The sequence below is a fragment of the Mastomys coucha genome, unplaced genomic scaffold (genome assembly GCF_008632895.1).
Source record: "Mastomys coucha isolate ucsf_1 unplaced genomic scaffold, UCSF_Mcou_1 pScaffold23, whole genome shotgun sequence".
NCBI classification, from domain to species: Eukaryota; Metazoa; Chordata; class Mammalia; order Rodentia; family Muridae; genus Mastomys; species Mastomys coucha.
In genome coordinates this window covers 23,022,396-23,035,335 of record NW_022196906.1, presented here as the reverse complement: position 1 = coordinate 23,035,335, position 12,940 = coordinate 23,022,396, and the positions used below count along the sequence as shown (strand labels likewise).

At 41.5% G+C, this 12,940-nt stretch overlaps 1 protein-coding gene across 6 annotated transcripts in view; it reads left to right on the top strand.

The window, feature by feature from the left end:
* Positions 1-12,940, top strand: part of Ntm (neurotrimin) — a 958,983-nt gene that overhangs the window by 936,479 nt on the left and 9,564 nt on the right. For 4 of the 6 annotated variants that reach the window (XM_031343902.1, XM_031343906.1, XM_031343907.1 and 1 more), the window contains 4 exons: positions 3,875-4,009; positions 5,901-6,021; positions 8,724-8,875; positions 11,958-11,993. In XM_031343902.1, coding sequence (XP_031199762.1) covers positions 3,875-4,009; positions 5,901-6,021; positions 8,724-8,875; positions 11,958-11,993 — 444 coding nt within the window. The remainder of the gene's footprint in view (positions 1-3,874; positions 4,010-5,900; positions 6,022-8,723; positions 8,876-11,957; positions 11,994-12,940) is intronic. The other 2 variants (XM_031343905.1, XM_031343904.1) reach the window with 1 other exon arrangement.

The window sequence follows — 12,940 nt, the reverse complement described above, 5'->3', positions numbered from 1 at the left end:
ACACACACACACACACACACACACACAAACACACACACACACACACTGAAAGTACATGGTATTATTCTGAATTTTCCAAAAGACAAACTGGTAGTGAAAGGAAGTTAGCTAACTCACTGCATCATGGTGCTAGATGTTACAGAATTGATGTTGTATTAGTCTCAACTTCTGCTCTTTACTAAGGTGGTTTGTCTGTCACCATCTTCTGCACACCAAGTCAGGATAAACTCTGGCATGTGATGGGTCCCTTTCCAGGGGTGCTTTTACAGTGAGGCCCAGGCATATGCTTGATCCACTTGTGGTGTCTGTTGTGCCATGAAGAGGGGCGTACTTTAGGATCATGAGTGCCATTCCCACCTAAGGATGCATTTTCTTTAGAAGAGAAAGCCAGCTTACAAGCAAGCAGCTATTGATCATGAAGAGAGTCTTTCCTTTGGCTTTTATCAAGTGCCTTGCCTTTTCTCCTCTTAAGAAGCCTGTAGCAATTTAGAAAGTGTGCTCAGTTAAGTTGTTTTTGTTTTTGCCTCCTCCTGTATTCTTCCAAAGCTCTTCATGCTAGAGATGAAGCCCTGATCAATTCACAGCTAGAGTGTAAATGCTGTTATAAAAAAAAATTAAAAAAGAAAAAAGAAAATGCTAAAACTTCCTATTTCAGTTGAGCATGTTTTACTCATTTTCCGGCATAAGTGATACCAATGGGGACATCAGTTCTGGAGCTTTCGAGTTTAGATTACTGTATCTGTACTTTTTCATCCCATTTTTCTTCCATTTAGGCCTCAAGTAAAGAAAAATTCCTACTAAGAGAGAGTGAAAACAGTGAAAAGTAAAATTTATAACCTTCTTTAATGCAAATGAACTGCTTTTCCCAGACCTTGCTTATTTTAGTCAGAAAAATGTCTATACTGAGGAGCAATGGAATCACGGGTTCTTCAGTTTCTCGCTTTGTCTGAGCACCAATAATGGTAAAAATAAAGTCTCTTTGGTATTCATATGACATGAGTACCTAAATATTTGGATCAATAGATACCATATGCCTTTCTCAAATCCTAAACCATCTGGTTCTTTCCTTACACATCGCCTGGCCTGGCAAGAATAGATGGATTTTCACGGTCACACCTACCTGCCATGTTCTTGCAAAATACTTGATGAGTTCTTGATTCCAATGACCATTTACCAGCTTGCATTTCAGCTTATGGATATACTCCTTCCAAACATTCTCTTATTGTTGTTTTTGGATGTCCACAGATTAAGTTCATCACAGCTCAGCTTCTGCGAATTCCAATGTGATTACAGCGAGCATATCTAGATCACTGATCTAGATAAAAAAAAAAAAACAAACAAACCAAAACAAACAAACAAAAAACAGACATGGACATGAATTGGAGAAAAGAATTGTTTAAAAAAAAAAAAACTTGTTCTTTTTGTTTTTCTGTCTTGGTGGTATGCTACCTGGCCCTGAAAGACCCAAGGTCCCACCAATCATCAGAGTGACAGTGGAACCCAATCCAGAAACAGCTGTCCAAAGCTAATTTACTTCTTAATGCTGAGGCACTGTTAATTTATAAATTACACTGGTAATTTGAGCTATTATTAATTTCAGATGGTGTAGAGCAAGTCTAATTAAAATATGACACCCATTGCCACACATATGTACCAAGGACTACCATTTAAAATTAATGGGAATATTAAGTGTGACACTGGTCTCTGAGATGCTTTGCACAGTAATTATAGCGTCCTAGTGCGAAAAGATCTGACAAATGTTGGCCTGGAATTGGTAGTAAATAAACAACAGCCATACAAAAGGAATCCCAATTTCTTTCCTGGAACCCCTTCTCGCTTCCTCTCCTCTTCCTCAGCCAAGGTTCTAAAGCATGGATTAGCCTGAAATGACAATACTGACACAGAAATGTCTTACAGTTGATTCTTGAGTCTTTGGAGGATTCAAGATCATGGTCTTCAGGGCTGGGCTGTGAGCTTTGTTTTCGACTTAGTGTATCCTTGCATCTTGTAGATTTGATGTCTCTTCTGTATTTTTTAGAAGTGGTTAGCACTTCTTTTCTCCTTCAAAGGGACTAGAAGAAAATGCTGAGAGTCAAGTGGTAATGATACCATAAGGCCTAAGTTTATGTAAATGAGTGCTCTGGGCCAGTATGATATTGGAAGATGGTAGCACAAAATTAGGCTGGCTAAAATATTTCAGGAAAGTGGACAGTGATGGCCCTTTCTTACAACATAGTGGGATGTGTTTATTTCTCTATTATGGTTGCTGCGGTTGCTATTGTTACTGTTGTCATGACACAAATGCAGACAACACTGTCATGTACAGCTACAGCTTACACGCCATGAACATTTGGGTTATGCTAATTTCTTAGTTATTGGTTTTATATTCCAGGTTAACAGAAACATGTGAAATTGTGTAGGGATTTTCTTTTTTTTTAATGACCTACATCCAAGAGTCCCTCTTCCATTTCTGGGGCTGTCCACATGAATACAGTTTCATGCCAGATCCCTCTGTGCCTCTCTAAAGCATTTAGGATTAACAGCATCACCAGGTGTGCAGTACATTAGTTTCCAAATGTTTTCATATGTCCTGTGTTCTTTTTCTCTGTCGCTCTCAGTAACTCCTTGAGATAGCAGACCTATTGTGTATATGTGTTACACTTAGCAAAGTGTTTCTCCATTCCTAGAGATAATCCCACTGTCACTTTGTTGTCACAGAACTGAGCATAATGCCCATTTGATTCACCTTTTTTAGCATGCTACTTTAGGTTACTGTCATTCTCATTATCCTCATTAAACACTGAAGGGAGGATAATCACAGGAGGCAAACTGCATTTGCCTTCCTTACTTTCTATTATCAGAGAAACTAAGGCACAGGACACCTTCAAGACAGAACTTAAGCATTTAGATTCTCTGAGTACCTTGGGCTCAGCCAGGTGTGGCGGCACACACCTGTAATCCTATTGGTGGCAACAAGATCAGGTGTGCAAGTTATAAGCAACATAGTGAGTCTAAGGCCAGCCTGGGGTATATAAGATCATGCTGAGACTTAGTCTTTGCATAACTGGATGCTCATGACTATACATCATATATGGGATGTGGTATGGATATGGCCTTATTATTAATGATTTGTCCCCTAGAGAAGAAGAATAAAATTTTTGAAAGTTTAGGTGATAGGGCAATATTTTTTAGTCACGACTTCTTACTCCTTTCCCTCTGCTTGTCCTGTGGTTGGATATTGCATGTGTGGTCCTGATGTTGGTTTCTAACTTGAATTTTATGCATAAGAGTTCCAGGAGATCAGTGTCTGGAAAATTGGTATCTACCTACCTGTTTGTTTTTCTAGTGTGAAAACAAAGGTATTTTAGCTGTATCTGTCTCACTGCTCATTTTTCCTTTATAATTGTGTGTGTGTGTGTGTGTGTGTGTGTGTGTGTGTGTGTGTGTGTGTGTGTAAAACCATTATGCATATCCTCAATTGACTCATGCCCAGGCTGGTAATATGCAGCTTAGCATCAGAAGCTTATTTTAAATGGTGCCTGGGGGTCAGAAAGAGTTAAGGTGCCTCCTCCAGTCCCAGAGCTGGACCACGTGGTATGATCCCAGTAGTGTAAATGTCAAAATTATTAATCACTTATGGAGATCCAGTTCATTCTCTCCATACATAAGTTCAGTAGGATCACAAACACTGCAGCTGGAACACTGGGGAGCCAAGGGAAAGAAATAAGGAAGAGAGAAGGAGTCTGTAGAGTTCCTAAAGTGTTGAGCTGACAAAGTGACATTTCTCAGGGTGTTAGAGGTTCATACTTTGTTTTCTAGTGAGAGTACCGAGCTTTTGCCTCCCACTCACTACATCTCTCTCTTTCTCCTGCAGCTGTCGGCTTTGTGAGTGAGGATGAGTACCTGGAGATCCAGGGCATCACTCGGGAGCAGTCAGGCGAGTACGAGTGCAGCGCCTCCAACGACGTGGCCGCACCAGTGGTACGAAGAGTGAAGGTCACCGTGAACTGTGAGTGGCCTTGCCAGACCCCACTCCTTAAGTGTGGGAGGGTGGCCTGCTACCAAGACTGCAGCAATGAACTAGCCCTCAGAGGGACAGGAAAGACCCAGTGTCACTTCTAGCTCCCTGCTTCCAAGAGCTAAGAGTCTGAGGGTCCAAAGTCATCTGTTGTTTTGTTTTGTTTTTTTTTTCACAACCCCGGCTACCATCCTTCTTTTTAAAAGTAGCTGAGAATAACTTTACATAATACCAAACTTTCATATATGACTAGCAAATCAATAAACAGCATTGAATGCATGCTTTATATAAATGTACTTTAAAATTCAAAGTTTCCCTGTAATTTAATTGCATGAGGGAGTGGCAACCTTTCCAGGGAGATCCTCTCTGTGGGCAGAGAGAACGGAGCTGTGTGTGTGCTATGCTTTTTGTATCCCAACCTTTCATAATGAAGATGTTGCAGTACATAGACTACAATTTAAATATAAATAGATACAAATTCAAATTGGTAGAAAAATCTCAAATTTTTATTTTTCTCAAATAGAAACAAAATGCAAAATCTCAGAAGCCCATTTCATTTTCCTTTTGTCAACCTTCTAAATTCTCCCTGACATTGATCTACATGAATTTTCTCACCCATTTTCTTCTGGGTTCCTTGCTATGTACCTTGACTTGGTTCCCTATGACTTGTGGAAAGTTCTTGCTTACAACAGAATATAACCTAAGACCTAGACCAGCAGCATAGATGCCTCTGCCCCTCAACATAGGTGGGATGGGGGAGGGGAAGGGCATCTGAGATTAATATTTGGTGTGTAGTGTCTTGATTTGTGCTCCATTTTGAACTTAGATGTTATGAAACACTTTAAGTAGTAAAAGTAAGACAATACTACCCTGTCTCCCTATTAGTTAAGGTTTATGTTTAAGGAACCTTAAAATTATTTACAATTGTTGACTCAAAATGTAAAAACCAAAAATGTAGATGCAAAGGAAAAAAATGTTATGGAAATTAGTAAAAGCGGGAAGTCAGCCCATGACATATGACATATACAGTAACAGGCTGCAGGGTTCATCTTCAGAATCTGCCTTTACAATGCTAAAGTGAAGGAAGAGCCATCTGCTCTAATATGTGCATCACCTGCCCAGATAAAAGCAAGTGATTTTCTTAGGAGAAACGTTGTTTGTCCTAGTACTGTGACCCCAGACAAAATTCTCCCCAGGATCTGTGCAAATTGACACTTTCCAATATAGTCCACACATGGTGTACAATGTCTCTGCATCAAACAGAACAGTAATTTTAGTGAGCCTGATTTTTTAATACCCATCAGGGCAAACTGCTGGGATGCTGCAGGTAGCTAAGTGAAGACTTCAAATGAAGGCAGACCAAGCAAGGAGGTCTAGTTTAGCACAGGATCCATTTCAGAATGCCCATGGGAAGGACTGGTTTGTATATCCTTCAGGCAACTCTCCATGAATATTATTAGTTATAACCGAGACATAGGTGGGAATTGAATAGTTTGAAGTCACACACTTTGGCAAGAGCCCGGTGTATGGAAATTCTATGAGGATGATTAAAGGTGCTGACAGCCACCCCGTGGAGTATAAGGCTGATGGGTGGGTGTACTCCTATGAAAGTTAAAAGGCTTTAAACAGGTGCTGTACCACAAGAGCTGACAGCTCAACCTCAGTACTGAGAGGAGAAGCAATGGATGCTGAAAAACAATGACTTCCTTTAAAATTGCATCAAGACCATTCCCATTCTCTGCAACAATACACTCAACAGTCTGATGATGCAGTCAGTAGATAGGGCACAGGGAGTAAGAAACAAAACCTATGAATGAACCAGGCTTCTATTTTTTCTTTTCAAGTGTACTCTTAAATTGTATGGACCATCTTCTTTCTGTAGATCCACCATACATCTCAGAAGCTAAGGGCACAGGTGTCCCAGTGGGGCAGAAGGGGACTCTGCAGTGTGAAGCTTCGGCAGTCCCTTCTGCAGAATTCCAGTGGTTCAAGGATGACAAAAGGTACTGTCCTCTCCTGCATCAACCCCCCTTGAAATTCCCAATTACAGATAGTCGAATTTTAATTCCTGGGAAGTCCTCTCCTGACATGGTATAGTGGGGTGTGGTGTGAAAGCAAAACTTTCTAAATTAAGAAAAGCTCAGCTAGGCTTCCAATGTCATCTCCTGTACTATCAGTTATCTAACAGCAGGACTGAAAAATAATATAATTTAGCCAAGCAAAAATAAAACAAAAAGCCACCAACAACATTGTGAGCCTTGAAAATAATGTATTCTGCAGAGAGCTATTTTTGACACTTTCCCAGGCCTAAGAAATTCTATTTGACTCTAGGAGGGGCTTGCAAGCTGCCTGCCATCACAGGTCTCCAATCCCCTCCCTAAGGTTCTCAGTACAGCTGTGTACAGGTCCATGACCTTTGTGCAGGCTGTCCTTTCTCTGTAGGAGAAAAGAATCAGGACTGTTCCCTTCCTTGCCATTGTTGCAGCCGTCACTAGGACGTCTGTTGTGAGTCCCTGAAGATGATCAGTTTGAGGAGTTATTAAATTGCATGTCAGCACAGGGGTCAGCAGCTTCGTATACCCAGACAGCATGACAATTACCACTATCAATGAGTTATTTGGAGGTGGATGAACAACAAATAAATGTGTAAGTTCTGTCTGTGTTCAGAATGTTGTCATAAGAGCAGGGGTGGTGGCACTGAAGGTACAAGAAAGTCCTGTGAGATCTGTGGATGGATGAGCAGAGAGAAGGAGACTGGGGATCAAAAGCCACAAAGAAACTTTGAGAAAGAGTGATGGGGGACATCCTCATAAAGAAAGCATCTTCTTACCTCAGGGCTGGTGCTCACTACACTGTCTTTTGTTTCCTTGTGCAGTCTCTAAGGCCTCACAATACCTTCTAGCTCCTCAGTCAATAAACTACATTTTATCTAGACTCCAGTCACTCAATCATAAGATCTATATCCAGTGAGGGACACTGCAGGGATTTTAGGACACATCCTGGTAGCCTCTTGTGAGGTGTGTTAGAACTAAAGCAGAAAGAGGTGGACAAAGCCACTGAAATAAGAAATGGAGCTGACTGTCTTCCCTCATTCAAGGAATCATAAATTCTTCTTTCTCAACACATTTCTTATTGCAGTAAAGAGAAACTGAGGCTTAGAGTCCCACTGTTTGCCTCTGTTTAAGAACACTACTGAAGTCTCAGTGCTAAGCCACTGCACTCTTGTTTAAATTCTTGGTAGGAAAAAAATAGAAACAAAACAAGCTCTCAAAATGTGAGAAGAAAAGACAAATATAATATTGAAGCAAAGGAAGGGAGATCTGTCCTTTTGCAAAACGCCACTCCTATCAGAGACCACCAACTGTTATCATTTACCCCAAAGAAAAAGGGAGACGGTGCCTGAAAGCTGGCTAGGAGAACTTGGTTCAAGCAACTTTGTGGCCTCCTTAAGATAGTTTTAACATCTTTCTTTTTGCTTCTTCCCATTAATTTTTCTGTGTCCATTTATTTATTTTCTAATTTATTCATTTCCTATGTTCTCTCATTGAGTATGGTTCTCTGTTCTCCCAGAAATGATCATGCCAAGAACATTTCTACTGTGTGGTCCTTGCTACACTTTTCTTCCTTGTATTATTGAGGCTACAAGGCAACTGTGGCCTCAAGTCCCAGAGAGAACATGACATCTGTCCCAGCAAATGACGACTGAAGCCCATTTCATTTTCACTGACACATGCAGAATTCCACCACAAATAGAAGAGGTTTTGGCAGGTACAGGCAGTTTTCTGGACATCTTTGGGGGCTTCTCCTGACTGCTAAGTTTGCTCCCTCACTCTGTGTCTGCTGTCAATCAAACAGAGAGGAGATGAAGTTCTATAATTAGGAACCCTGGCTACCTAACAGAAACAGTAGCCACTGAATGGCCTACAACTTCTTTAAGAAACCTAACATGGGTAGGGGATCCTTGAGTGCCTAAGGGGGTATTGTGTGTCATCCCAGGGGTATGAAATGCTGCCAAGTGCTGCTGCCCACCCTGCACTGTGGATAATTGCAGGCATTTCTGAGCTGTCAAGCAAGAACCTGCTTTGGGTAAACCTATTCCTACTATGGAGCCAAATCCAAATCAGTTTGGTTCTGATGTGAAGATGTCTTACTTTACCTAGCACACTGCTAAGCTAGTACATGGGTTCCACACCCATAAAGCTCACAGATGCCTCTCACAAGTGACTGTGAGCTTTGGACAGCCGCCCTTTACAAAATTAACCTGTATGGAACAAGCTGGAGCTAGAATAGTGGCCTCTGGTCCCATATCAGGGTGCCTCCTGCCATTTCACAGAGCCAACAGACCTATCAGTGAGGATAGTAGACTCACACTAGTTCACAGCCCTTAGTTTTTGAGAAAGGAAGACACTAGAGGAATCTTTCTAGACTATAAAGCAAAGCAGGTCCTGCGAGCCCATCAGCTCACTTGCCCTAAAGCTAACATGACCAGGGAAGACAGTTCCAGATGGATCCCCTGAGATACTCTGGGAGATTGCTCTTTGCAAATAGTTGTGATAAGTAGAATGTACCTTTATGATGATGATATCATGAGGTGGTGGGAAAATCATTACTCCTAGATTTTTAGTCCATCCTATGAGAAAATGACCACATTTTCTTTTTCTTCCCCCTTCACCTGCCTTCCCTTTTCTATTTCTTCTTTGTCTAGACTGGTCGAAGGGAAGAAGGGAGTCAAAGTGGAAAACAGACCTTTCCTTTCAAAACTCACCTTTTTCAACGTCTCTGAACATGACTACGGGAACTACACATGCGTGGCCTCCAACAAGCTGGGCCACACCAATGCCAGCATCATGCTATTTGGTGAGACTCTGCCCTGAGATGGGCAACAAGAGTGTTTAAAGTGGGATAGAGCTGACTGAGGGCAAGAAGTGATCAGGGTAATGTGTATGAAAGAATAAGGAGAAGGGAGAGAAAGAGAGAGCATGCATGTATGTAAGAATGTAGGCCTCAGAAGTAGGCAGAGAAAAATGCAATGTTCATTTATCTGAAATGACAAAAGACTTGAAATGGGAGGAAAGGGTGGCTTTAAGATGCCAAAAATGACTTTTCTTCCTCCTCAGTGATATCTGAAAAACTGACTCGGGGATTATAATTGGACAAAATAGTTAAGATCTCTGAGAGGAGCATTTACAGTTTCAGTCCTTTGCTCACTGGGCTAAATAACATGTTCCCTTTTCTGAAACTTTCCCAGCCATTGGCACATGAGAAAAAACTGAATAACATTCATAAGAGCTGAATCACAGCCCTTGGAATCTTTAATAATATTCATTTCAGAGACGGGCAGATAAAGAAGACAGAAAATGGATTTTCCAAGTTCTCTATTTGTGTCGATGGCTGGTAAAGGCATTTGCCCATCCTCACCATCATCTTGAGATATGTCATCTCATTGTTCATGCACCAATTCCTTACCTCTTTACTGAGAGACTAAGTTTATAAAGCAATTTTTCTGCCCTCATTTTATGCTTAGCCAGTGTATTGGCAGAAGCAGTAGGAAAGTTTCTTGGAAAGCGTTGGATGCCTACACTATGTGTGAGCAATGTCTGTTCAGGAGGGACCGACTGTCCATACCTTTAAAGCCTTAATGGGTACAGATACTTCTGATGGGCCATGTGATTAATTTTTGCTTGCCTTTTGAGCACATTTCTCCATATCCCACCAAGTTCAATGACTGCCAAATTTTCCCATTCCCTGGGTGTGGGATATACCTGGATGTGGTCGAAAGGGAAAAGAGAAAGGTGAACATCAATTCTTGCTCTTCGGAGAGATCCCATGCAGCCTTCCAGCCTCATGGGTTCTGCTCTGCTTTCTGCCCCTGACACATGCCCTTGGTGCTAACAGCATATGCTCAGAGGTATTATTGCTGCTTCTGCATCACATCCTCCTGACCTCCTACTCAGCATATGAAACAGAGCCCAGCACCCAGCATCAGCTGAGAGAGCTGAGACAGGAAAGACCATGTTTGATCCTGGAACACATAGCTCAGAAAGAGCACAGGAGCGTGCTGTGATTAAACTGACTGAGAAGCTTAGAGTCTCAATAAGGATAGCCATGAGAATTCTCCCATATCTGGAGGTAGCCATGCCTCTCTCTTGTGCATGGAGATCACCATAAGTGCCCTTTGTGCATGGGAATAGCCCTACGAATTCTCACATATACGAGAATAGTCAGTTGTGCCTTCCTTGAGCGTGGGAATAGTCATAAGTGCCTCTCTAAGCTGTCAGGTGTATAGAGTTTTACAGATAATATCTGTCTATATGCATAAAGAATACATAATGAAAGGGCAGTCCCATACCCTTGCCTTTAAAATCTAAGGTGCATCCACAATCCACATTGTTTCCCACAGTGACTCCCATATCCTGCTTTTTGGCCACAGCCATCCCCATTTTTGGAAATGGTCTTCCCCTCCTTCAATCTCCTCTGTTCTAAGATGGACACACACACAAAAAAATGGTTTGTCCAGTGGCTTTTTCCCCACTAATCTTCCAGCCCTTTTCTCTCTAGATGTATCAGGATGAGAATAGGGGTAAGAAGCAGATGTTGTAAGAGTAAAATAATAACTGGATTTGTGACAAGAAAATCAGTGGCAAATGGGCCATAAATTCACTCTTCAGCAGATCACTGTGTGGCAATTATCACTTTGTTTTCTCTCCTTCCCCTCTACCTATAAGAGATCACAGATCCTCTACCTCATTTGAGATAATGTTATCATTCTTGGCTTCCTAGATTCTAGGATTTGCTAAATGCCCATTAGGAAGTAATAGTACCTTTGCCAATAACTTGAGGAGCCCTGGGTTTACCAAAGATGAATGGGATACAAGTGGGGAGGTTCCTTAATAGAAGATGTCTCCAGACCTGTAACATACCAAATCTCTAAGAGGGGGAGGCAAACATGCAGCCCCTTTCAAATTTAGCCAATTAGAAATCAATTTCATTTGTTGGCTTCATTTGAGAGACTATTCTTGAGCAACCCATCCCAGAAATGTTGTATGGGAATCATTGTTCTATGGAGCTGATGAAACCCAATCATGCTGAAGATGAGTCTTTCAACCCCTCATCTCCAGCCAAGTCTTGTCCAGACATTACTGTGGCTCCCAAGTTCATAATTGAAGCTCACTGTTAAGTAGTAGCACCTCCTTTTATGAATAAAGAACATCCTCAATTAAGTTCTTCCTCCATTGTACAAACCCAGCTAAGCTGTTGTCATTTTGTTGTGATCTTACACATAAACCATAAATGGGTGTCCTTTCTGAACTTTCATGCTAAACAATGAGGAACTCTGGTAGAAGAAACTCCTATTATGTTTGTATTTCAGTAACTGTAAGTCCTATAGGAGCAGAGTGGACCTTGCCATTACCAACCAATAAGGCTCTGAGTGTGTGATCTCTGAAACAATAGAACAGTTTTGAGACTGATTCTTCCATTTTCCTGAATCACAGTGGTTCCAGGGGCCCTATTGCAATTCAGATCATAACACCATGAGGCCAGAAGTTCCTGAATTTACTCTCTATCTGTAAGACAGTGGGATGAAGATTTCTGAGGAAATATTTCACCTGAAAAGGAGATTTGGTCCTTTGCTTACAGTCAGTTCCCAAGTTCAGCAGAAGTAAAGAGTGAATCCATCTGCACTGGAAAAGACATGGAGTAGCCCCTACCTTGCTTCCCACCATCCCATCCATGTAAAGGGACACAAAGCATTTCCACGTTTGTCTTGCTGCACCTCGTCTTATGACCTTTGGTTTGTGTCTCCCTTTATTTAGCCTTTCCTCTAGAAATGCTTGTGAAAGGCAGTATACAAACTATATATGAAAAATATATAGCGACTGTATATAATATATGTGTTTATTTTCATTTTTTTCTCCTGTATGTACCCTACCTGATTTAGAACTAAATGAGCCTACAAGCTCAACTTTGTTGCAAGGTTAGTATCCCTCTTGCCTTCTGTTTTTCCTCCCTTTGCCTCTACTGCAAACCTCTCTCCCTCTCCCCTCCACTGGTGTTGATCTCCCTATGTTTCTAGCAGTAAATTTGCCTAGAATGTGTCAGGGGGTAGCTATTGAAGGAAACTCTTGGGAGATGGTAAAATACCACGGAGGCCTTTTTCTCTGCTCATCCCTTGCACACTGTCTAGGAAGGCTGAGATTAGTAAAGTAAATAAAGCATCATTATAATACCAAACCCAGAGGCCAGTATTCAGACATAGGTTTGAGAAATTTAAGTTGAACTAATAAGAAGACAATGCAACCTCTAGCCACAGTGTTAGTCCAGGGCAAAGGCATCTGAGCTTGCACATGAAGACTTCAGGTGATGTCCCTCAGCAACAGACTCAGACAATTGCTCACAGAGATCCACATGGTCCAAGAATCACATCATCTGGTCTACAAATTTTCCTAGGAAGGCCTACGGTCACAAGTAGTGATCCAAGGTGGGTCACCAAAGAACTGTAGCTTACAGCTGACCCTTAGGAGGCCCCAGGTCTTAGATAAGCCACTTAACCTTAATTGGATTTATTTATTCCATCTTCCATGAAGAATAATCTATGCTTCTGAGCTGTTTTAGTGTTCCATTGTAGACACATATGTAAATGCTATGAAGCACATTTGACACATTTTGAGTCTCCAGATACAGGCTAAAAGACAGGGACTTCCTCCATATGTGGTACAGTCCATGTATTCCTTTCTTTTCCATTTCTTTTCACCAGTTCCTTGACCTCCCCTTCCACTCTCCTCGCCTGCATATCTGTGATTTGTGTAGCTCTTGCCACTCTGTGGATACTGTGCTTCTTCCCACTTCCTCCTAGTCTACTCACCCAGTGTGAGTGACATGTTACAAATCTGTCACCCCATGTCACTGACAGTAGTTTTGTTT